Here is a 26,129-nt window from a genome sequence, read left to right on the forward strand (position 1 = left end):
AATTTACGGTAATCTTCTATATATCCAAGAGCGAGCCACTGAACTTTGCTGCAACCACACACACCTACAGAAATGTGAAAATATGTTGCTGTCTTGATATCTGGCACACACAAAAAGGAGCTGGGAATCTCCTGTGATTTGTGGGGAATAGGGGTGTGGTCAGCAGGCACTGCCTGTGAGGGACACAGCAGCCGAAAAGGGTTTGCAGTAAGCCTTTCTGTGGTCAGGCTGTAAGACCTGTACTGTTTCTGCTTTCCCAAAGTGAATGATGTTTCATTCAACATCAGGAGTGTTAAGTGATGTGCAGGAAGTGTGTGTGTGTGTGTGTGTGTGTGTGTGGAGAGAGAGAGAGAGAGAGAGAGAGCTGTCAAAGCCCCTTCATGTCTGGATGAAAACATTTAAGCCTCCTGTGCATAACAGGAAAAGGAAACCATTTGGTCCAAGTCTTCCAACTCGCTTATATATATATATTTTATTGCAAAGCATTTTTGTTCCCCTCCTTCCTGCCTGTTTGTCAACAGATGTATGCTGGAGGGAAGCCAGTCTTTGGGGGCTGTGTTTTCAACGGATACAGCTTCAGCAAGAAAGACCTGCTGAAGCAGATCAACCAAGTTTGCCTTGACTGCAAGATGGGCCACTTCCTGCCACAGAGCTTCAAATTTAGGTAAAACAGGAAGTCCAAGGCAAGGGGAAGATGGGAATGGGGACAGGGGAGGCAGTGTCATGCAGAGGTCTGTGTTTGTAACAAGAACTGGACGAACTGGTCATTGTGACCAGAGATGAGATGTTATAAGAAGAATGATGTGCCCATAAACTCCATTGTTAGCTGTTCTTGCTGCTAAGTAGATAACTAGAGCAGGGGTAGCCACTGGGATACCACCCAGATGTTATTTATGTATTTATTTCATAACATTTATACACCACTTGATTGTAAAAATCCAACTGACAGGATGTTCTTGGACTACAACTCCCATCAGTCTCAGCCAACTTGGCCAATGGTCAGGGATGATGGGAGTTGTAGTTAAAGAACATCCAGGGGTACCATGTTGGCAACTCATGAACGAGATGGATAATTTTAAAAAAGAAAAAAGGTTGAATGCTAAATTCTTCCTTCTGTGTTTCAGGTTCCTAACATTAGGCCTGTTGACTGATTAAGTTTTTAGAGTTGTATCCAAAGCTAGTTCTCAGAGTTGGTGTTTGTTAGCCCATTAAGTTAGTGGGCATGAATAATTTAGGTTTCTTAATTTGAATTAGTCTACTTTCAGTAGAACTTGGAAGTCAGTTGGATACTTGTTGTTGCTTATTCAATGTAATCAATGCATTTTGTTTACATAAATCTGCATATTACCAAATCTTTAATTTTTTTAGCCTGTTGAAGTTTCCATTAAGAATGAGAGAAATGAACTTTTGGGTTAATAGACTTGCATCACTTAGGAAAGGGCACCATCGTTTTCTTTTTTACCCAAATGCCAAATGCAGTTCAGTGTACGCATGTGTACCACACTGGGGCAAAAAAATTCCTTATTTCACAAGTGCACTAATGGAGCCTAAGCAGGTGATGACTGACCTGGAATGAGACCTTGGAAATGAAATGAAAATAAAACTGTCAGTGTTATAATGCCATTATACAAATCTGTGGTGAGACCATACTTGGAATACTGGGTACAGTTCTGGTTGCCTCACCTCCAAAAGGATATTGTAAAGTTGGAAAAGGTTCAGAAAGGGGCAAAGAACATGAGCAAGCCCTATGGAACAAGCAAAGCAGGTGTATATGTAGAGGAATATAAGATTATTAAGTGTGGAGAAAGTGCTACCATGGGCTGTAGTAAGGGGCCACCAACTTGGATGGCTTTAAAAGAGGATTAGACAAATTCAAATTTGTGTAAGATAATGCTGCCAATGGCCATGATGGCTGCATTATAACTCCACAATTGGATGCATTATGCCTTTGAATGCTAGTGCTGGGAATCGTAAGGTGGTGGTGGTGGGGAGTTCTATTGCACTCAGGTTCTGCTTGTGGGCTTCCTGAAGTTATCTAGTTTGCCACTGCAAAGCATCTAGTTCGCCACTTGATGGACCTTTGGAAAATAAGCAGAGAGAAAAATAAATTTGAGATTTGCCCATCCATACCCCTTACATATCTCTTAAACTTGTAGGGGTCAATGTAACAGACTGAATTACAACACAAGTTCCATCCATTCTTTATTATAGCCCCTTTCTTTTCCTACTCCTTCTGCATTCTCATCCCCTTTTCATCCGTAATGTGGCTTTGGAGCCTAACTTCCCTTGCACAAAAGAAATAGCGTATGTTCGCAGAATGGGGCTTCTGCAGCCCTCTTGAGAGTCTGTTGTTGATGTTTGAGGGGGAGCTGTCTGCCCCCATCTTGTTTCCTTTCCTTTCCATTATTCCCAGCCCATCTTTGTATGACTCTGCGGTGCTGCGTATTTTCCATCCTACTCTGTATTCCAGTTGCGTGTCCTATACTCTATGGACAACCCAAATTGAGGAAACTGAAGGAAAGACACAACTGCATCAAATGGACACATGTTCCCCAAATGTGCTTAATTCATTTTGAACTGCCTCTCCACCCCACCCCTGGAATTTATTCTGGAACTAGTGACGCGGCCTTGATTATCCATCAGCGATGTGAGGCTGTCCCTACCTGCCAGTCCTGTGCTTTGGTGCGTATTATTTTATGTCATGTGGGCGCCTTTAGCAGCAACTCCAGTGCCGAGCAAGATTTACAGTCTGTTTTTAGCAGCTCAGGAGACTGGAGGAAGAAAGTCCATTCAAAGCATGTGCTCAATGGATGGATATAGCATCAGCTCCACTACAGTCTGTTAAACCATTTGCCAGGGGTGACTAATGGCTGTTCATTCCTGTGGTATTCTCCGCAGTCACGTTCAAGAAGGCTAGAGTCTTATTACTGGAGCGACACTGATATCTGGGAGCAACATGACTTCATTCTGTTCCTCCCTCCACCCCATAAACTAGCTACTGTTGGAATTTAAACTATAGCGCAGTGTCAGATTCCTAGACCAAGGGCTGTGGACTCTGACTTTGCTAGAAACTCATTGTCTTTATGTGTAGGAATTCTAAGGGTGAGATATTTCACATCCTAAATATATGGCACCACTGTTGTGTTCCCTCTACTTTGAAGTACTTCGAAGCACACATACACACAGTGCCAGGCATCTCAGAGTCTTTAAAGAAAGCAGGCACAACCCATTGTTAAGCCCTGTTGAAATAAATGGGACTCAAGTTAAGTCATGTCCACCCCATCCTCACTTTCACTGGGATTTAGTCATGATGACTAATGTTTTGATGGATTGTGGCTGTGGAGTCTAGGAACTGATCCATTCCCTGCTGATAACAAGATGCCTCTGTGTGAACTGGAGGGATTAGGAAACCCTTTATGCGTCACTGGAACTTGCTTGTGATCTTAACTAACATACACTGAAGAATGAAGTAAAGATAAGAGGGGAAGTCAGGAAGCATTTTCACCCTGTTTGCAAATATCTGTTCTCTCTGTAAAATAATCGAAATATCGAAAGAAAGGAAGTGGGATTTGGTGCTTTCAGTGCAATGTTTTCCTTCATGACTTCTTCCATGAACATTCCATGAACATTTGTAGGACCAGGGTCCTGTTTGCTTTTTACAATCACTGACCAATGAATCTAATCCTATCTCTAGAAGCACAGTAATATTTAATATATTCATATAGACTATACTCATTCATATATCCACATATGATCCACATATATTCATATAGCATATACACATTTTTCTATCAAGTCTTGGCAATATTTTCCAAAAGGTGGTAGCTATAGACATTCCTTATTTTAAGAGATCTGGTATCTAAAGACCACCTGAGCCATCATCAAACAATATTGTATCGGAACTAGCACTTTCAGTAATATAGAGAAAACATGCGATAGCCTCTCTTTTTATTGAAACTCTGTAATGGTAACATACCAAGTCCTCCCCCCAAAAAACCTTTGTATTACAGGTCTAAATTCTCAACTCATCCATCTCAAGATAGCCAGTGCTAAGGGAATCTACTACTGTATTGCACTTTGCTCAGTAGTATAGCAAAACTTGCTCTCTGTTCATAGCAAAGTGCCGTAACTGTATTTCATCTACCGGCTTGAAATGAGCCCTTTCTGCAGCCTTATTCAGAACTCCTGATGTCTGGACAAGGGATGGAGTTCATAGACTCATAGTTGGAAGGGAATATGAGGATCACCTAGTCCAAACCCCTGCAATGCAGGAATCTTTCGCCCAATGTGGGGCTTGAACCCATGGCCCTGAGATTAATAGTTTCATGCTCTACTGAGTGACCCTTTAGACCAGTGCCATTGATACCACCCATGCAGCACCCATGGGGGGGGGGGGAATGAGAAACCAGCTTCAGGGAGAGTAGACATGTATATCGACTGGAGTCCAGGAAGTCAATTAGCTGGGTGTAAATTAGAGAGGATCACAAATATTAACAAGTGGAAAGGAAGATCAATGGATAAGGAAGAACTGGCGGCCATTTGGGCAAAGATATGAAAATGAAGAAGGCTATGGCCAACTGCACTTTCCTCTTTCGTATAGGCATTAATGTGGAAGAGCTGGCAGTGGGGGAGCAATAGCACATGATGAGCATGACTTAACTTTAATTCTTGCCAAACATATTTTGGCAATTAACACTTTTGTTGAGTTGAGGGTCAAAAATAACTGCAGGTGTGTGAACAGTCAATGAGAGGAGTTGCATTAAAAAAAACCCAACAACAGTCAAATGATCATGTCCGGAAACTAAGAGGAGTGAAAGTAAGGCCAACAAGTTAGCAACTTGCAGATATTGTTGAGTTGATGCTATTTATTATTGTACAGCTTACCCTAAGCAGGGCAATGATCTGAGTCCAACCAATGACTCACAGATATATGAAAACATTGCAGCTGTGTTCCTTTTTGTGCCTGCCACTATGAACTGCCTGGGGTTGGGGGCAGGAAAGCAGGCTGATGGCCTGTCAAATAGGATGCATTCGACATAGCAAAGGAATGCTAGAAAGCAGCAGAAAGGAAAGTCTGTTGCTCAAAGGTCAGCAAGACAAAACTCTGGCACTGGCTTTCAGGAAAAGTTGAAGGTAGCTGAATTTGTTACAAGGAGCACCATTTTTAAAAACACGCACACATACCACATTCTGTCCTCTGCTCAGATGACTAAATGTTTATAGTGAATAATCAATATATTTCTTGTTAAAACAAGGCAGTTCATAGGAGCGAGAGGAAGTTACACACAAAACACTCCATCAAAAGGCAAACAGGCAAAACAAGTGAGACCAGCAACAAAATGTTGCAGTCGGGAGTGTTCCTGTGTCTGTTCAGGATTCCACCTGGCTCATGATTCATGCGCCAGACATGAATAGTGAATAGTACCACAAAGTGAAGAGTGAGAGTGCAGAAACTGCTCTTTAACACAAGAGAGTCTCGTTCATGCAGTCATCATAGTACTGCTGTGCATTAAATGCAGAGCTATGGGGGTTGCACACATGGCCCTCTCCCTTCTAGTAGGGATAGACAAACCTGCCAATATTGGTTTATCTCTGTTTCTCATGTTTCCAACCTTAAATTCAGTTCTCCATATTTCCATATCTGTTTGCAATTTTAAACCCTCATGAAAATTCACCAGTGGATTTATCCTAATCCACATATTCTTTCAAAGCATTTTCCTCTAACATGATGCATTTTAATGTTATTTTCACTTATATGCATTTTAATGCACATTTTACCCTAGTGAATTCATCTTTTATAAACATTACTGACTGGAGAACTCCACTGCAAAATTCAAAGAAGAGTAGATTATGATTTGCATATTGTTTGGGGAAAAGTGAGTTAGGGAGATTTTCCCCTTTATGTGTGAACTGGAACACAATTTCTCCCCATTCCTATCTTCTAGTGTTAAAAAAGTTACTAACTGGAGCAGACAAGTGGTGAATTGGTGGCAGCAGCTGGAAGAGGGGCAGAGGAGTAAGACTGGGACAAGTGGAGCATGATGTGTTATATGTTGAACCTTGATTGCTGGTTCAGACTCCATGCAGGTTATATATACAAGTTAAACAACAGGGTTATATAGAGCACCCTGATAGGTCTGTTGATTCTGCAAAGTTTCTGCTAGTCCAAGGGAAGTGAAAGAAGGAAAAGTTTTGTTTGCGCTTAAGTGAACAGTGCACAGTTAATTCCCTGTAAGAATACAACATGCAGGATGTGGGCAGCTACCTCCTGACTAATTACTTTCTTGACTGATATGGTGAGACAAAACTGTACCCATTGCCTTGGCTCTGTGATTGGCATATGGTCTTTGTCTGGGCCAGCTCCAGGTTGGCATGGGCCCTCAAGGTGGACAGCTCTGGCTCCTCTTGCCCTCCCATCCTCTGTCCTATGTTTGCTACTGGTGGAAAGGCAAGCAGGGCGGGACAGCCCCACCCACAGTGGACAAGGGGTGGAAACTGTAGTAACAAAACCAGTGCCATGGGTGGAGGAAGCAGAAGCTGTGGCATGGCTAGCAAGGTGAGGAGAGTGGCAGGGAGGTGGTGCAAGGTTGTTGGCAGCTGCCCTGCAATGCTGCCTGGTGTCACCAGGCTTAGCATCAGCTATATCATAGGAACATAAGAGGAGCAGGCCAGTGACTAATCTTTTCCAGTGTCCTCCTCTCATAGTGGCCTATGTGAAGCCCACAAAGAGGACCTGAGCACAACAGTGGAGGTAGAACATAGTCACCAGAGTCAGAAGCTATAGATAGCCTCATCCTCCATGAGTTTGTCTAATCCTCTTCTGAAGCCATCCATGTTGGTGGCAATCATTGCTTCCTTTGGGAGCGAGTTCCATAGTGTGATTATGAAAAGGTCTGTCCTGAATCCTCCAACATTCATATTCAGTGGATGCTCCCGAGAGGGAGAAAAACCTTTCTCTAACCACTTTCTTCACACCATGCATAATTTTATCCACTTCTATCATTGCAGCATACTCCCTTTAGAAATGCGCTGCAAATGTAGCAATTTGGAGAATGTGCATTTGAGTGTCCTATGAGATGCCCCTCTGCTTTTTCCTTACATTTTGTTTTCTGCAAGCGAGACAGTTAGAAACCTGCTCAAGATTAACTTTGATAGCTGTGGACTATGAACAAATGTTGTAATGGAGGCTGAATGTGCCTCCTGGGTCTGCTAATGCCCAGCCTGCTGTATGTCCGTACGGTCCAATAGGAAGATGTGTAATGCATTTGGCTGTCTTAAGCATCCCAGACAGCAGAATGTAACAAGAACAAAATTGCCTTGCTAATAAGGCCTTAAATCCAGAGGAGGCTAAAGAACCTGGGTATTCAGTGTGTCTTTCAGTTTGTGATGGATTGTGGATTGCACATTTATTGTAAGTAAGCCCCTGCCTTTCTCCTGGTCTGCATAATCGGCCGTAATAAATTATTGGGGAGCCACAAGTCCCCATTCCTAAATTGCATTCACGCTTGTGCAGTTGGTCAATGTCTCTGTCCATTGCTGTGAATAATTGAGCATGGTGACACACACTGGAACTTTGCTAATAGTTAAAATGATTTTTGAATTAAATCAAGTAATGGAAGAAACAAGGAAATGGCCTGTAAATCATGTCCAGATCCCAAGGCGTTTGAACCTTTGCTGCTGCCTGTTTGGAAGTTTTTACAAACAGCCCTTGACATATATTGCTTTTGTGGAGTTCCCCAGCATGAACCCCCTCCATCCCTTTGAAATAAAGAGCAGCACTTGAGACCTGTACTCTGAGTTGCTAGTGGAAGATTCTGCACAAAGATCTTGGCAGCACTGTGAAGGCACAATTTATTATTCCTCCTGCGCCAGTGCTAAGACTCAAGCCCGCAACCTCAGGTATTGACTTCCTCTGGTGCTGTTGCACTGATGCTCCCGTCTCAGCCCACATATGATGCAGTCAGAATGCATCTCTAGTGTAGGTGGGGAGAGGAGCTGGACTATTCCTGTCCTTTCAGTGCAGTATATGTGACACAGTTGGTCCAGAGGAGAGGTTCCGAGTATAGGATCAGCAGCCCATCATTATTTCTGCCACTGAAACAAGCTGAAAGGACTGTGGTCCTAGGCTTTTCAAATATCCTTTGAAAAAACCAGAGAGGGTTAATCTTTTCATTATGGCACTCATTTCTTAGCCACACTTTATCACTCCATCACTAAACCTTTCAAGCAATGGTATTTACTTAGCTGGATTTTCTAGCTCACTTTTTCCCAAGGGCTTGGGAAATCAATTGCACTAAAATCAGATTTTATTCTTTTTTAAGAAAGAGAGAGAGCTATAGAAATACCAAAATTCAATTTCAGAATCATATCTCAGGGTGGAAGAACACACTGTGTGAATATACATCTAACAAAAGTCCAAGAGGCAGCTTCAAGAGGTGGATTTGGGATGGAGAAGCAGTGTGTGTATGTGGTGTGTGTGTGTGTGTGTGTGTGTGTGTGTGTGCAGTGTACGTGCAGCTTTCCAGACCTCAAAGATTTCACCCAACTCAACTGGGATTGGACCCTCGCTCATTAAATTGCTACCGGTTGATGCACATTTATATGAGCCTGTTCTGCTGCCAATACAACTATATCACTCTATTCAGTGATGTACTTTGGATATATATGATCCCTGTTAGCTGTTTTCTAGTAGCTGCCTTACAGCTGTAATCTGCTGGGCTTGAGCAAGCAGTCAGGTTTATGGTTTAAATGTATCTCTCCACCAAAAATATTTGAGAATGAAAAATGATGGAGCTAATATAAGAGAATTGTGAGCCAACTTTCAGACTTAGCAAGAGATCTGTGTGCAGGTGGGCCTTTTAATGGGCTCTGCTGAGCACTTCGTTATGTAGAGCCATCACCCCAGTTTGCTATAAAGAATTTTCCCCTATTGCTTTTGCCGTTTCAAAATTAATTTTCTTGTAAAGCCACACTGCCTTATCTTGAGGTGAGAAGCAGTGTAAAGAGAAAGTAAGAGCTGTAAAAGAAGTTAGGGAAATTGCTAAGGTTCATGGGTACTGGGCTGACTCACTTGTTCCAGCAGTCCTATTTTTATAAGCTTTATTTCCACTGCCCCTTTAATGTACCTTTCAACTAATACTGTCCTATGGAGGAACTTCCTTCCCAGTACAGCTATAACAAGTACAACAGAAATTCAGAATCCAGGAACTTTAGTCACCACTGCTTTTATACTATGAATCGTGGAACCTTGTTCCCAGTGGGATATTGAGCAAATCCACCAGGTTAGATTAAGCATGGGGCTCCTGTTTAAATCAGATGATCCCAAACCAGTAGTGTCATTCATTCTGTTCATATCAAGCATTAAAAAATTGGTTGGAGAATTTTTATTGGTGACTTGGAGAAAACGAATGTCCCTGATTATAGAAGAATTGCTAGGGAAATCTTACAAGTAATGCTGGATGGAAGAGTCGATCTTCTTCTTCTTCTTTGGTGATCATTCATTTGTCTTCCATGAACACGGTCTTAACGGTGTGTCCATAGATGACTGTGGAGGCCAATTCTGGATCCACACGTCCTTCCACATAGGTTTCCGAGCAGGAGTTGATCATGGTGAGGGTTTGCCAAGCATGCCTTCCTCTTAGCACATTTCTCCCTTTCATCCTGAGTTCAAACACCTTCAAAGTCTGTGACAGGTGTTTAGTGACTGAAAATCTAGCTGCTAACACTCACAACCAGTCACACTAGCAAACCAATCCATCCCATGGTGCTTGCCAAATCTGACGTTGCATTTTTGAACAGATGTTGTTCACTACTGTGTGCGGCATCCAGATGTGTATGATGCACATTTGGTGCCCTGTAATAAAAGACAAACTTGTGAAAAGCCAGAAAAAAATGTAAAACAAAGGTGGTGACATATATTAAATTAAACAGATTAGAGATGTGGCGTCCTGGCAAGCATTGAACTATAGCATCCCTACCTTCTTACAGATCCAGGTCACAATACAAATAAATAAATGGGTAAATTTGGAATATCCAATTCATTTTGGTGCTAATAGCTTTCTTTGTCCCTCTATCACTGGTCTTCAGACTGGCCCTGTTGTTAAGGTGATGAGCTAAGTTAACATATTAGAGTAACATAAAGATGAATCTTTGCCAAAATATATTTCTGTGTCACCTTCTCTCTCAAAATTAAAAGACCTATCTCTTTAGCGCCATAAATTATTGCCTCTGTACCCATAACCCCACTTAAACTAAACATCGGTAGAACTAGCCTTTTGCAATAGACATTTTCTTTTGTACACCAAGGCCCCAGGCTTCAGAGAAGGATGGGTCACAGGAGTGAATTACTTTGCTGACCCTCCAGGGATTTCTGCTGGTTCTTATCTAACCCAATTGTAAACGGAATCTTTCTTAGACTTTGTGCAGGGATAAGAAAAAAGAAATTAATGGTGTCCCTTTCGATCAAGATGCAATCCCTTGCCTTTATTTGGTAGACAACTTGCAAGCAAAGGAGCACAAGTTCGAAAGAAAACAAGAGTCATTGCTGTAATCTTTCTCTCTTTAAAAGGTGTGGATTCTGTTGGGTATGTGACTTTAGCTGTGAGGACCAAAGTCTAAGAGGAGCTTTCCTAGAGTGCAGGTAGTTATGAGAGGCTTCAAGATCTTCCATGAATCAGTGGAAGATTAAATACAAATTAACTGGATGAAATGCAGGCAATACCATCTTCACAACTGCATACAAGGAAGGATGTCAACCAGCATGCCTTCTGCCATCATTACTGCTCTGTGATGGAAGTAGCTGGCGCCGAATAAAATTTGCATTGTGTAGGCTCCTTAGCTATACAGGAGAGGCGTCACCTTTTGAATCTGGCAATCTCTGTCCATTACTGCTTCCAGTTTAGCTTTGGCAGAGATTAGGAACACAGGAAGCTGCTTTATACTGAGGCTGCCCAATGGTCCATCTAGCTGCTTACTGCCTACTAGAATAATAGAATCATAGAGTTGGAAGAGACCACAAGGGCCATCGAGTCCAACCCCCTGCCCAGCAGGAAACACCATCAGAGCACTCCTGACATATGGTTGTCAAGCCTCTGTTTAAAGACCTCCAAAGAAGGAGACTCCACCACACTCCTTGGCAGCAAATTCCACTGTCGAACAGCTCTTACTGTCAGGAAGTTCTTCCTAATGTTTAGGTGGAATCTTCTTTCTTGTAGTTTGGATCCATTGCTCCGTGTCCGCTTCTCTGGAGCAGCAGAAAACAACCTTTCTCCCTCCTCTATGTGACATCCTTTTATATATTTGAACATGGCTATCATATCACCCCTTAACCTCCTCTTCTCCAGGCTAAACATGCCCAGCTCCCTTAGCCGTTCCTCATAAGGCATCGTTTCCAGGCCTTTGACCATTTTGGTTGCCCTCCTCTGGATACATTCCAGTTTGTCAGTGTCCTTCTTGCACTGTGGTGCCCAGAACTGGACACAGTACTCCAGGTGAGGTCTGACCAGAGCAGAATACAGTGGCACTATTACTTCCCTTGATCTAGATGCTATACTCCTATTGATGCAGCCCAGAATTGCATTGGCTTTTTTAGCTGCCGCGTCACACTGTTGGCTCATGTCAAGTTTGTGGTCAACCAAGACTCCTAGATCCTTTTCACATGTACTGCTCTCAAGCCAGGTGTCACCCATCTTGTATTTGTGCCTCTCATTTTTTTTGCCCAAGTGCAATACTTTACATTTCTCCCTGTTAAAATTCATCTTGTTTGTTTTTGCCCAGTTCTCTAATCTGTCAAGGTCGTTCTGAAGTGTGATCCTGTCCTCTGGGGTGTTAGCCACCCCACCCCACCCCCAGTTTGGTGTCATCTGCAAATTTGATCAGGATGCCCTTGAGTCCACCATCCAAGTCATTGATAAGATGTTGAATAAGACTGGGCCCAAGACAGAACCCTGTGGCACCCCACTAGTCACTTTTCTCCAGAGAGCTTTAGAGAGCTCCAGAGAGTCTATTCCAGACTACCTGGAAATGTTGAGGATTGAACCTATGATATTCTGCCTGCAAAGCTATGGTCTCTTCCTTTCAGGATGACCCCAGATAGACTGAACCTACCCACTACTTTTCCGGGATAGGCCTGGTCCAAAAGTCCAACTAGACCAGCATTCCATTTTCCACAGTGGCCAACCAGAAGCTTCTGGGCAGCCTATAAATGATGTCCTTCAGTTTCTTAAACCTCCTAGGAGGTTTAACATTGTCCTCTTTCTATGCTCCTCCTGATGGAAACATGCAGATGCGGACAGATATAACCCCTGCTTTAAGTCATTTAAATATTGTCTTTTCTTGTATATTATTTACCACAAAGCTCAATGACTAAGCTCTTTAGTGACAAAATGTCTGATTACCGGAATGACGTCCGAGCACTGTACCATGGGTATATCACAAGTGGACTCTTTATTACTGTGTTTGCAATTGTTCAAGATAAAATCTATTTTGGAAGGAGAAGAAATGAGCACTGAAACACTGATGTAATATATCATATTACAAGTGAACTCTTTTTTTACTGTGTTTACAATTGTTTAAGATAAAACCTATCGTACTTTTCTCTGTATATGACAAGGGTTTTTTAAATTTAAAAATTATGTTAAAAATTGTGGGTCGTCTTATACATGGATAGTGCATGGGGGGGACATGGGATTGGTTGCTGCCATGAGCCAGAGATTATCACTGGCCATTGAGCATGTTATTGGTGGCTGTGGCAAGGGCTGGTGATGATCGCCTGTCGCTGCGGCAATTGGGCGATTGGTGGCTTCTGCCGGTGAGGGAACAGGAGCGTAGGTCAGGCGGGTGAGCTATTTCCGGCAATCCCCCCTAAAAAAAAGCTCAATAACCATGGGCAATCCTTCCCAAACAAAGCTCAGCAACTCTGGGCAATCTCCCCCCATTTCCTTAATTTGGAGTCCCCCAAAATAGGGGGCATCTTATACATGGGACCATGTTATACACGAAAAAATATGGTACTGTACTTTAGAAAGAAACTACTTTTGCCAAGCAGTACACTGCTTAAGAACTTGGAAGGTCCAAGTCTAATAGCAGCTGGTGTATGTACACTATCATGGTGGTTCAGACTGTAGCAGAGTGCTAATTTTAGGGGCAGGGGGTTTCAGAGTGTTGGGCAGGCCTGTTTAGAAAAGCTCAAGATGTATAACGGGAGGTACAAGCTTCTGACTCCTCCCAGGGGGAGGAATAGCTATGACTTTTCCCCATCCATCATCACCAACTAATCAGTACAGTATGTGCATCTGTTTCCTGCTTCTTGTGTTGATTGAATTCTCAAATTAAGAAATAATAATTAAGTGAACAAGTGAATAATTAAGTGAACAAGCCGTAGCTTGCATGTTCTAAAGCTCTTCCATTTCTCCAGGGACCTTGGCAGTTAATAGGCGATGTTTGCAGAGGTACATGTATCTCATTGTAGGCTAGCTTTTTGTATCTCTTACCTTTGTAAATGGTGCCTTAAACCAGTCTGAAGCATGGATTGCAATATTGGTGGAATCAACTTGACTCACATTTGCTGAATCAGTTACAGGATTCCTGTGCCCCCAAACACGAGAAACCTCTTAAGATTATTACTCATCTGCATTCATGAGATTTATGCAACACTTCCTTTTGAGTGGAAGATCTTCTGATCTTTCTCCCTTTACTTGTGACACTTGGGTAGTTCTGGGTGGGTCAGGTGATGAAATTGATCTCATGTCTTGATATCCCTGACAATGACTTTGTCAACTGAGAGCAGCAAGCATTAAATCAGGCCTGTAAAACTGGAGACCCAGCAAGCTAAACACAACACACCAGCTTTCCCTTTTGTGTCTTGCAGGTGCTTAACAACTTCCATAGTTTGTGTAGTCCCAGGTGTGGTGCCAAACGAGTTGATTAAGACACGCATGATAGGTCTGCAAGTTGCATATGCCTGCCATTTAAAAAGAGAGTCAATGTCATTTTGTGGTGAGAGTGTTAGACTCTCAGAATTCAAATCTCCATGAAACTCATTGAGTAAAGTTGTGTTAGTCACCTACTCTCAGCCTAAGCTACCATATAGGGTTTCTGAGATGAAAAAGCAGGGAAATGTATGCCACCCTGATTTCCATGGGGGAAGGGTGGGATAAACAGGGCCTCTTCTGCAGGGGCTCCCTATTTGTGGAATGCTCTCCCCAGACATGCTTGCCTGGTGTCTTCATTACATATCTTCAGACGCCAAGTGAAAACAGTCTTATTCTCCAAGGCCTTTGATTAAGTAAACAATCTATGACTTTTTAAACGGGGGGGGGGGGGGATTGGTTTGTTGGTTTGTTTGTTATACACAAAAGGCAGCATTTTTTTTAATACTGTAAACCATCTTGGCTGAAGGGCAGTATATAAATTTAATAAACAAAACTAAAAATGTAGTAAATAATAATTGCAACAAGTAATAGGGAAATGGAACTTGTCATGAAGAAGTAATCATGAGTCATTAAATCCAATTTATTTCATAAAATGGTTTTGGCATGTATTATACATACACAGTCTAAAATAGCTTAATCCTGTTTTTTGTGGGTTTTTTGGTAAATAAACCATGCATTAGCCCTCAGAAACTTAACTTTCCTCCTCCGGACATGTGTGTATATAAGGGCCTCAAAGCAATGGAGTGAGTAATTGGTTAACCAGGAGGAATTCACAACTGACACCAGATGAGTAGACATTTGCAACATTGGCTTAAGATAAAAAAAGAGAAGAAATTAAAACTTTCTATTAAAAATGTGCATAAGAAGTGGTGCAGAATACAGTACCTACATATGTTTATTGACACAAACTTCTTTCATTTCTCCTGCCAGTCCCACTTTTGAAGATCCAAAGAAGGTCTCTGTCCCTGCCTTGGAAAGGTTTGTGTTTTTAAATGCTGGGATTTGGGGCTATGATAATAAAAACCAAGCCCAACATCAGCACCTGGCATGGTGGGGCAAATGCTGGGGTGATTGATGCTAGGATTATTTTATTGTTAATCGTTTTCTCAAGTTGCAAGGGTTCAGCACTCAGATGAGAAGGGCAGGCCTGGCACAGCTGCAATGACTGCCATCCGCCACCCTCGGTGCCACTGGGTCCCAGCAAAGCTACGCTGGCTGTGAAGCTATACAGGGAGCCAGAGGCATTTTGGGGAAAGAAGATGGTGGCCACTTCATGCTGCACCTGGCACCTAAAAGCAAGTTGTGCCAACACAGCTGCCTCCCACAAAGCACCCACTTTCAAGACTGGCACACCTTTTCTTGTTTTTAAAAACCTGGTACTAAGAGAAAGACTGGGAGGCTACAGCAGCCTCTTCCTGTTACTGGTCATCCCTAGTATCCAGTAAAATCACAACTTTTGCTCAAATAACTTATCTGACAGCTTCCATTTTCCTTTTTGGTCCTTTCTTTGCTGCTTTCTCACATGGAAACAAGATAAAGCTGCAATAACCACAGAACAAAGCTAGTGTTAGCATACCATTAACCCCCCCCAATGTTACTTTTGTCACTGTTTTGGAAGCACCCAGGGTGATCATCTGACTAACTGATTTCCTGCCATCATATCTCAGTGCCCAGTTTTTGTCCAACTTATGGTGAATTCACATTTTGAGCAATTTAGCCAATGGCTAACTTGCTCAGAGTTCCTGTTGTTGAGTGATAGGCTGATATGATAGGGGGCAATAATCCATGATGGCTTCCTGAATCAGGAAGTGGGAAACTATTACTATGTGGATGTCATAATTTGTGAGCTAATCCCTTGTTAATTGCTCACTGTCAGAGAGATTTCTAAGCTTGTAGATTCTCATAGCTCTATATGATTATTATTGGCTGGGGTTTTTTTTGGGGGGGGGGGGGGACAGTTATACCAACCCAGGATATGCTTATAAGCAAACTGCTAACAAGGATGCCAAGTTAATGGGCTCATTTCCTCGACTAAACTGTACCTGGCTGCTTTGACAGCTTTACAGTTTATCGTTAGGACACATCTTAAATTCTCATCTTGTCAGGAGCATGCTAATTTCGTTTAGGCTATGCTAATTCCACCCCTATAGCCATTTCACTTTACCTGGTAAAGGGTGAGGCTGGTTGAGATTCTGCAGAAGAGTAATCCTCAATGACAGAATGGGAGTGAGAGTATGGAGTCTTTCCCGTGTCTTTTTCCTGTGATGCAGTAACCGTTTTACGCTGGGGCATGTCTGTAAACCACTAGAGGTAATTAAAGCATCCTTTGAAGGTACAAAAGGATTAAATGAGAGACCACATAGTGTGGCAGCTGCCATGTTGCATTTAGACCGGGGACACCCACATTCAAGTCCCCGATCAGGCATGAAGTTTAGTTGGGCCTGTCACTGTCTCTCTACAGGCTTTGGAATCTACCTTTAAAAACAAAACAAAACCCAGAATCTAAAGCTCTGCCTGCCCCATCTTAGTATAATCTGCTTTGCATTTTTTTTCCTAGTTAAAACTCGGGTGGTTAGAACATTATGTGTCACCCTGGGCTCATTGGAGGAAACCGAAATTAAAATGTAGCACATAAACAGTGGCAGATCTTGGGGTCTCAAATTTCAGCAGTGCCGTGTTCAACACCAAAGTTCAGCATCCTTCTCCCTCTCGTGCTCTATTCTAAAGTATAGCTGTGGCGTCCCCAGCAGTGCCCCTGGGGCGCACGGGGCACCCCTCTAAATCTGCCTCTGACATAAATAAAATTGATGCAGAGAGTCTAAAAGGCCACTTCCCATTACTAGGACATGTGTTTGGTGCTGAATGTACCCATCTGGCCACGTTCAAAAACTAGAGGATGCTGGGTTTGGCTTAATATGCAAAGCAATTATGATGCTCTAAACCAGAAATGGGAACCTTGCAGCCTCCCAAAAGCTGTTGGATTCCAGCTCCCTTCAGCCACAACTAATACTGCCAACAGTCAGGCCTGAAGGGATCTTTGGTCAAAAATATCTGGAGGCAGGTTTCCTGTGCTTCCTTTGGAGGAAGAAAGCTTAATATCAGAGCACGTTCTCTGTATATATGCAGGCTCACATTCAGTCCCTGAAATTTCCAGTTAAAAGATCTCAGCCTGAGAAACGCTGCCTGTGATACTTGCCACCAGAATTGATGTTGGTGGTTTAAATAAACAGAGTTTGATTCAGCATAGGTTAGCTCATTACATTCTCTTACATCTGCCAAGGCGGCAATCCCCACACATTTACTTGGGAGTAAGTCCCATTGATTGCAATGGGACTTACTTCAGAGTAGACATGGTTAGGATGTGAGATGTTCTGGAATAAGAGCATAGGAGTCACAGGTTAACCTATGGGACTGAGCCTAAATCTGCAGACTCTCTTCTGAATTGGATGTCTTACTAGAATTATTTAAAGACTTATATACCACAGCCTAGCAAAAACCGTATTATGCATCCTTAATAAATTATGCAAATTAAATTTACATATACTGTATATACTTTGCATAATGTATTCTGCTTTCAAGACAGGTTTCCTTTTTTCTTTACAAGATGGCTGTCAGAGTGCAAACAAGAAAGAATAATATGAAGACTATAGAGTAGAGCAGGGGGACGACGACCGCAGAATAGTGCAGCTATGGGCTTCAGGGCATTATTATTTTACTTGCTTGTTAACAGAAATCCAACCCACGAAGGTTCCATTGTTTTAACCTTCACCAATCATTGCTTGCACTTTTCTGTTATTTCTCTGCCAGGAACTTACTTTTAAAAAGATCAGTTTGATTGGTTGTAGTCAGCTAGTCCAACTCAGAGTAGACCCACTGAAATTTTTGAACCTATAATGCTTCAGCTGTATGGTGTGAATGTGACCTTAGTCGTGCCCATAGACTTCAATGTGTCTACTCTTGAGTAGGACTAGTATTGCATACCACCCGATATTCTCAAGATGCCAAATTATGTGCTATATTCCATACCTGAATGAAGTGTTGGCAGACATGATAAATATGCAGGATTCTGGTTTGTTATGCTGCTGCGACAAGCTTTTGACTAAAAAAACACTGGGTCTGCTGTATTAATGCTCTTTTATCAGTTTCTTACCATTAACACAGCTGCATTAGGACAAAACCTTTGCACAGTGATGGGATGATCACACAGTGAGGCACATGTGAATTCACCATAGTGGCATTCAGAACATGCTGCCAGATTGATATATTATATTGCCTTGAAACAGAAACCAGAGTTCACAAGCTTATCAGGAATGTTGCAACATGACGCTTAACACCTAACACCACCTGCAAGATGATTAGGATTCCCATTGTGTGTGGTTTTCAGTTGACCTTATGATACAACTCACACTGCAAACTTCTCCCTTTCTTTTCCCCTATATATAGTTTTTATAGTGAGCCTTTGCCTCTGGAAGAGCCTGTTTGCGAGCAGCAGAAAGAGACAGAGAAGTCAAAACGTGGAAAGAAAAAATCAAAGAAATAGCATACTGAGACTGGAAAGATTTTTTGTTGTTGTTGACATTGTGTATATAGATATATATAGTATCACACACACTTAATGTACCCATATAGATGCAACTAACTATATTTTATTCATTATGAAGAAAGAGCCCACAATGGACAGCCTTGGTTTCTTTCATTCCATACAGAAGGTTGTTTTTCTAAAACATATGGAAATCACTTCTCCAAACATGCAGTGAGAGTTCTTGTAGTAATCATTTGCATCAAATGTCTGGTTTCCCGGTGTACCAAAGTCCTAACATTTTGAAATGGAAGCAAAGTCAGAGTGGTATCATCCAAATGTGGAATATGTAAGACAGGAGGGCAGGTTCCTCAGGATGACAAGGGAATGGAGAAGATGAGCCAAAACCAGGAAAATGAGATATCAGTTTTAATGTTAGCTAGAAGTGAATTTACCTGCTTAGTTTTCCATTTACATGTGAGGAAGAAGGAACTACAATAGCGTGGACTTGGCCCAGCTGAAATTTAGGGTCTGGTATTCATTTTCACAAGAAGATATCAGTGTTAGTATCCTCCCCCACATGCTATTCTTCGGTGTGCCATGAGGGTCCCTCTCCTCCCCCCCAAAAGCATTCAGACATGAGCTCCCCTCCACCACCTTCCCTGTCACAGCCTAAAATGTTACAATTTAGGGGGAAATATTATCACTCAATTCTCCTCTGAATATTCCACATGCATGTGGCTCTTGGATGGCAAATGTGCCAGTTTCACATTAGACCAAGCTCAGGTGAGCCAACACTGCTTCATTCGAGAAACTACAGAAGGATTCCTGTGGAAACACAACAGCATAGAGTAGAATTGTCATATGTCTGTAAACTTCTTAGTTGCCTATAACCTCTTTCCTGCATTATATTAAAAGTAACATGTTTATCAAGTGGGTGGAAGCATCATTGGGAGGCCAGAGCTTCAGAAAACCCTTGAGAGTCATGAGTGAGACTAGGTCAGGTGCCTTTCAGCCTGGAGCTGCAACCATAGAATCATAGAATTGTAGAGTTGGAAGGGACCCAAAATCTAGTCCATCTAGTCCAGCCCCAGAAATGCATTAATCACACCTGAAGAATCCCTGAAAGATGGCCATCCAGCCTCTGTTTAAAAACCTCCAATGAAGGAGCGACCACCACCTTCTGATGCAGTCTGTTCCACTGTCAAACAACTCCTACCACCAGAAAGCTCTTCCTAATCTTGGAATCGTATTGGCTACACCAGACCTCCAATAACTGGTAGCAGTTCTCCAGACTGAGTGAATGAGCAGTAAAATGGCAAATGCAATTCAATGAAAACAAGTGTAAAGTGATGCATGTTGGATCAAAAATCTTAATTTCACATCACATTCATGGGGTCTGCAGTAGAGGGAACAGACCAGGAGGTCATGGTAGATCGATCAATGAAGATGCTGATGTCGCTTGTGGCTGCCATGAAAAAGTCACATTACAGGCTAGGGGTCTTTAGGAAAGGAACTGAAAATAGTACTGTGTACAGTTCTGATTACCTATGAAGAAAGGTTGCAGTGGCTGAGACTTTTTAGTTTAGAGAAAAGGTAAGAGGTGACACAACAGAAGTTTATTAAATTATGCATGGTGTGAAGAATGTGGATAGAGAAAGGTTTTCTCCCTCATAACACTAGAACTCATGGATATCCAATGATGCTGAATGTTTGAAGATGTATGACACTTAAAAACCTTCTTCACACAGTGCATAGTCAGACTATGGAACTCGTTCTCCCAGGAGGCAGTGATGGCCACCAACGTCGAGGGCTTTAAAAGAGGATTAGACAAATTTATGGAGGAGAGGGCTATCAAAGGCTATGTCAGGGACTGGACAGAGGAGGAATGGTGGAGACCGCCTTCCCATGGAACAGCTGGCTGACACTAGAAAGCATTCCAGACCCCCCCCCCAGAACCTGGCGAGCCTTAAAAGTAGGAGAGAAAAGGGCTCAGAAGCAAAAGGCCCTCAGTGCCACCTGTAGAATAGATGGCGAATGAGGAAGTGGGGAAAAAAAGTTGGAGATTTACGCCATTATTCCAAGAGGCTGCATTTCCAAGCCTCTCTCTGTAAATATTTAATAAAAGCAGATGGTAAGGACTTTTCCTTGTCTTAACCGTTCCTGGCACCCCGCTGTGGGGGTTGGTTTCCCTGAGGCCTGGCAGGCTACTAGCTATGATGACTTCAAAGTTGGAGGCAACGATGCTTCCAAATACTAGTTGCTGGAAACTATGGGAGAGAAGAGTGCTCATGTTTTTATTTTATAAAAATTATAAAATTACTCTCATTTTAACTCAAGAAAATCACTATTTTATAGTTCAAATCGGGAAAATTAAATACAGTAAATGGACTAAAGTACAAAGATTCACAAAATGTTTAGGGGTACGTGTACCCCTCTGTATCCCCAGAAAAAAGCACTGCTTTTAGCAACAATAAAGTCTCTTTATCCAACCAAAGGATCAAAGTTCACTTTGGTTGTAAGTACAGTGGTACCTCGGGTTAAGTGCTTAATTCGTTCCGGAGGTCCGTTCTTAACCTTAAACTGTTCTTAACCTGAAGCACCACTTTAGTGAATGGGGCCTCCTGCTTGCCGCCGCACTGTTCTCATCCCGAAGCAAAGTTCTTAACCTGAGGTACTATTTCTGGGTTAGTGGAGTCTGTAACCTGAAGCGTATGTAACCTGAAGCATATGTAACCCGAGGTGCCACTGTACCTAAGAACATAAGACGAGCCTGCTGGATGAGGCCAATGACCCGTCTAGTCCAGCATCCTATTGTCACAGTGGCCAAAGAGTTGTCCTGCTGTTAATCCCCATACTACAGGAATATAATTTAAAAGTGCATAAACGTGTAAATATCAATTTCACCAATACAAAATTTTTGCAGATAACAACTTCATACTGGACAAGCCCACATCATATGCCAAGCTGCAGTCCTAAACTTAGTTACCTTGGCGCAAACACCACTCAACTCTATGGGACTTACATTTGACTAAAAGTATATAGGATTTCGTACTTTTATGTGCATTTTTTTTAACCGTAAGCAGGTTTTACAATCAAGATGATGGTTCTCACAATCACAATGTCTGCAAAATTATCATGCAGCAAAATTACATCTCTACCATAGTTATAATATACTGCTTTATGTATACATTTTTGTGATATGTATAGGATAATTTACTGAGATGGTGAAACAAAGTTCTAATATCCCTCTAACCAGGCTGGAAATTTGTGTGTACTTTGTAGATTTTTTGTTTTTGGTTCATCACCTTTCAATAAAGTGGGCAAGTGTTGGATGTAATAGCTTTGTAACAAAGTGTCCCCCAGAGGCTGCAATAAATTAATATGGGTTTGAAAATTGCCATAGTCAAAGTGACATTTTATTAGGCTTGCTGCCTGTCTTTCCCGTGCAGACTCATTCCCATTATCTAGAAGACACTGCATGAATTTGACATAAATCATGTCATATGAATTCTGTACAAGAAGAACATTAGCAAGAAGACTAGATGGTGATGGTTTTATTGGGTCATATGGGAATAAGTGTTGTTCTTTTGCTCTCGTTTCCTTTCTCTTAAGAGCCTGTCACTATTGAATCCAAAACATTTTATGCAGCAAACTATAAAGACACACTTGGTTCCAGCCTAAGAACTGTCCTGCTGGATTAGACCAAGCGTCAGTCTAGACCGGCTCTCTGCCTATAACTGGCCATCTGGATGCTCCAGGGAAGCTTTGCTGTGGAAATGGCTCTGGCTGGGAAATATGAGTGCCTGACCTGTGCATTACATAACTCAGGAACAGACAGGTCCCATCAATCTTCGCTATGTTCACATCAAATAGACCTTTGTATGTGTACATTTGTTCTCCTTGCAAGTTGCTTGTTTTCCAGATCAGTATGAATGGCTTGTATTGGTTATCTATTATTAGGATGTTGATGATTTACCACCTTTGCTGGGCTGGAAAGTGACCAGGCAATGTGCCTCAATCTCTCTTGCACAAACAATATTGCAAAAATGGAATGGGGAGCTGTCCATGGTAGAACGTATGCACGTGAAAGGGTAAAAGTCTTTTGATGCTTCTGGCTATCTGTCACCCCTTGAACTGTGTGGCCCTAGGTAATGCCTCACCTGACTGTCTGGTTGAACTGCCCTGGCTAAGAAAAGCAATCAAAATCCCTGATTTAAAAAAATTAAAAAACTTCCTTTAAAACAGCTGAAATTGAACAGAAAGAGCTCTGGAAGGAGGAATCAAGAGGGAACCATTAAAAATGTCCACGTGCCAATGCGCTGGTGGGAAAACACATCAGCCATGACCATGGCATGCTACATCACCTCTCCCAAACAGGGACACCTGCAATCTGTGCTACCTGGTAATCTCCTCCTTGTAAACGGGACCTAATTCCGGCAGGGAGAATGTAACTTACCGCCTCAGCAGCTCAAACCCATCTGGTTCCCGTCCTGGCCATATGTTCTCTACAAAGAGAAGATTAATTTATCTTGAGAAATCTTTGGTGTATAACTAATTTTACCTGCCACTTACCATAACAGGGCCAGAATCTCAAATGTGCTTACTAAGTCTCTGTACATGAGACCTGCAACAGAAATGTTGTGTTGTGGAGGCCATTGGCTGAAAGTGCCAGCCAGCCATGCCTTCCTCCAAGAGACTCCATTCTATCCCTGTGCTGTCCAAGTAATCAGCATTCCATACCCACTAAGTACCGTATTTTTTGCTCTATAAGACTCACTTTTTCCCTCCTAAAAAGTAAGGGGAAATGTGTGTGCGTCTTATGGAACGAATGCAGGCTGCGCAGCTATCGCAGAAGCCAGAACAGCAAGAGGGATTGCTGCTTTCACTGCGCAGTGATCCCTCTTGCTGTTCTGGCTTCTGAGATTCAGAATATTTTTTTTCTTGTTTTCCTCCTCCAAAAACTAGGTGCGTCTTGTGGTCTGGTGCGTCTTATAGAGCGGAAAATACGGGTATGTCTTTTGCAAAATGCTTGGGTCCATGTTTGACTGAATAAACCCTCAGTAAACTGTTGTGGTGGGCTCCACCTCCCTAGTGTTTCCCTCCCCAAAAAATATTTTTTGTACTTCTGCACACATTGGAATTGGTGCTGATACCTCATTTTTGGGTGTGGATTGTGCTGCCTTGTCTACATAAGGATGCACATTCTCAAGGAATCAGTTCCCTATTCATATAAAGGACAGTGTGGAAGTGAGGGTTTATTCAGTCAAACATGAACCCAAGCATTTTGCAAAAGACACGGGCATGATTTAGGCAGATGTTTCATATCCTCCTCCTCCTGCATTTGTTTATTCACTGCCCTACAGTATTTCAGCAAGCCTACTCAGAGCTATAATTTAGTTATTGATTGTATATTGATTATAACTAGCTGGCTGCCTATTAACTAACAAACCATTTTTAAGGTCCTGCTACTTACATATGCAGCACTGAACAACTCTGGACTAGTTTACCTGAAATGTTGTTTTCCCCTCCATTGTCTGTAGGAGCATTAAGATCAACAAATGGAATCCAGTTACAGATGGGTAGCCGTGTTGGTCTGCCATAGTCGAAATAAAAAAATTCCTTCCTGTAGCACCTTAAAGACCAACTAAGTTAGTTCTTGGTATAAGCTTTCGTGTGCATGCACACTTCTTCAGATACACGGAATCCAGTTAGTTTTGCCACTGCCTGGTGATTATCATCAGCTTGTGGCAATGCAGGAGCAGGCTTTTTTTTACTGGTGGAACCAGAGTGGTGGAATACATTCCCTGCTGAAATATGAGAGGCCACACCAGTATTGGCATTCTGCCGTCACTTGAAGACAACCATTCCCCAGATCTACTGACTTTAAACTGCATATTGTATTTAAACTCACAATTATCTGACATCTAACAAAGAACAAACTCATAGTTCAGGAAATAGGTGAATTGGCTGCATGTATAACCAGTGTCTCCTGAAGAAGTGTAGGGTAGTAGGACCTGGAAAACCTGGGTTCAAAAACTCAGCCATAACATTCAGTGGGTGACCCTTAGCCAGCCACCATCTCTTAGCCTACAGGGTTATTGGAAGGATAAAACACAGATGGGACAAGCACCTATGCCACCTTCACAAAAGGTGGGACACAGGTGCAGTAAATAAATAAAATAGTAGATGAATAAACAGGCAACATAAAGTGTGAAGAGGAAACAAATGTTTGCAGGGATGGTGCATATCACTGAACATGTTGTGAGCTTGTGGATAACTGTGGCTCCCCATCTTGTCTCCAGCCTGTATCCCTGTGTGTGTACAGAAGCACACATCCAAATCATTCTTTATGGAGTTCTCAGTGGAAAACACCATACACAGACCACAGCAGAGATACTTGATGTGAATCTGTGCAAATCAGGGGTGAGGAACCTTTTGGCCTTCCAGCTATTACTGAACTACGACTCCCATCTGCTCCTTCAAACATGGTCAATGGTCAGGGATGATGGGATGTGTAGTTCAGAAACATCTGGAGGCCCAAAAGTTCCCATGCCTGATGTAAACCATGGAAATGTGAAGTTTCACCGTTGGAATTAAAATCTCCTCCCCCTCTTATTCCTGCCCCCTCAGGCAGAATTTTGAAGCAGGCAAATTCAGGTGTTACATATCAAATGTATTTCAGTCTCAGAATCTCTCCATGAGTTTTGAATGTATGTATCTTGTGTTTTTTTCCCCAATGCTGCAGTACATCTGGAACACATCTGCAATGCAAAGCCCCAAACCCAATCAAAACATGACGGGTCTAGCAGGACAAGAGGGCTTTGCGCTTTGGGGCATCTGTTGTGAACTTGTGCCTTGGAGACACCAGGCCAAAGCTTTTTATTTGTGCATGTTAAAAAGGAAAGGGAAAGCAAGCGCTGTGGTTCAAGGGCAATAATGCCCAAGTGATGGATGATCCATGTGAAGCTGGAGACATTAACCCAATAGAAAAAGATGTGGTGAACAATGACTCCTCATCTGTGTATGCAGAATTGTGCAGCCACAAGGTAAGGAAAAAAGTAAAAAGATTTACTGAATGCAATAAGATTGGACTGAGACCGGGGTGGGGGAGGGGGGAATACAAAAACGCCATACAGATTTACTAGCTATAATAAGGCTGGGAAAAATTAATAGTGGACAGTTAAAAAAAGATTCATTAATCACAAACACATGGTTCCTGTAGCAGCTGTGGAGGAAGCTATCTATTTGGATTTATAGATTAGAATGTCATCCCGAAAGGCAGCCGAGTCACAGCTGCTGCCTCTGCCAGTGTATCGCTGCTCCTCGATGTCTCAGCCAGGAGCCAGACTGATCACAAAGGCTCAGGGCATGGCTGGCCTACGCAGACATTGTAGGCAGGGATCCCACAGCCTATTTGTCTCATTTGTCATTTAGGGCCAGTTCCCATGGTCCCATTTATGGCAAATGCAACAAGGTCTGCGACCAACTGACTTGCGACTTTGCTGACTTGTGAAATATTACCTTCTTGATTCTCGAGTCTTCTTCTCCACTGGAAACAAAGCTCAAGGAAGTATTACTCTCTTTCCTTCCTGGGCTACCACTTCTTGTTTTTCCACTAGTGCACATGCGTAAGTTTTCATAATGAAAGCTTGCGTGTTAATGCCGCCTTCCCTAAC

General features: G+C 42.4%; 1 protein-coding gene across 11 annotated transcripts in view; it reads left to right on the forward strand.

Annotated features, from left to right (window-relative positions):
- The window catches only part of LOC308472234 (uncharacterized protein C3orf20 homolog), a 54,514-nt gene extending 36,024 nt beyond the window's left edge, over window positions 1–18,490 (forward strand). For all 11 annotated transcript variants that reach the window (XM_080996914.1, XM_080996905.1, XM_080996907.1 and 8 more), the window contains 3 exons: window positions 522–664; window positions 14,862–14,909; window positions 18,375–18,490. In XM_080996914.1, the coding sequence (XP_080853040.1) occupies window positions 522–664; window positions 14,862–14,909; window positions 18,375–18,471 (288 nt within the window). In that variant the 3' untranslated portion in view covers window positions 18,472–18,490. The remainder of the gene's footprint in view (window positions 1–521; window positions 665–14,861; window positions 14,910–18,374) is intronic.
- Window positions 18,491–26,129: the final 7,639 nt, after the last annotated feature.

Source organism: Podarcis pityusensis, assembly GCF_964106645.2.
Source record: "Podarcis pityusensis genome assembly, chromosome: 2".
In the NCBI taxonomy this organism is placed as follows: domain Eukaryota; kingdom Metazoa; phylum Chordata; class Lepidosauria; order Squamata; family Lacertidae; genus Podarcis; species Podarcis pityusensis.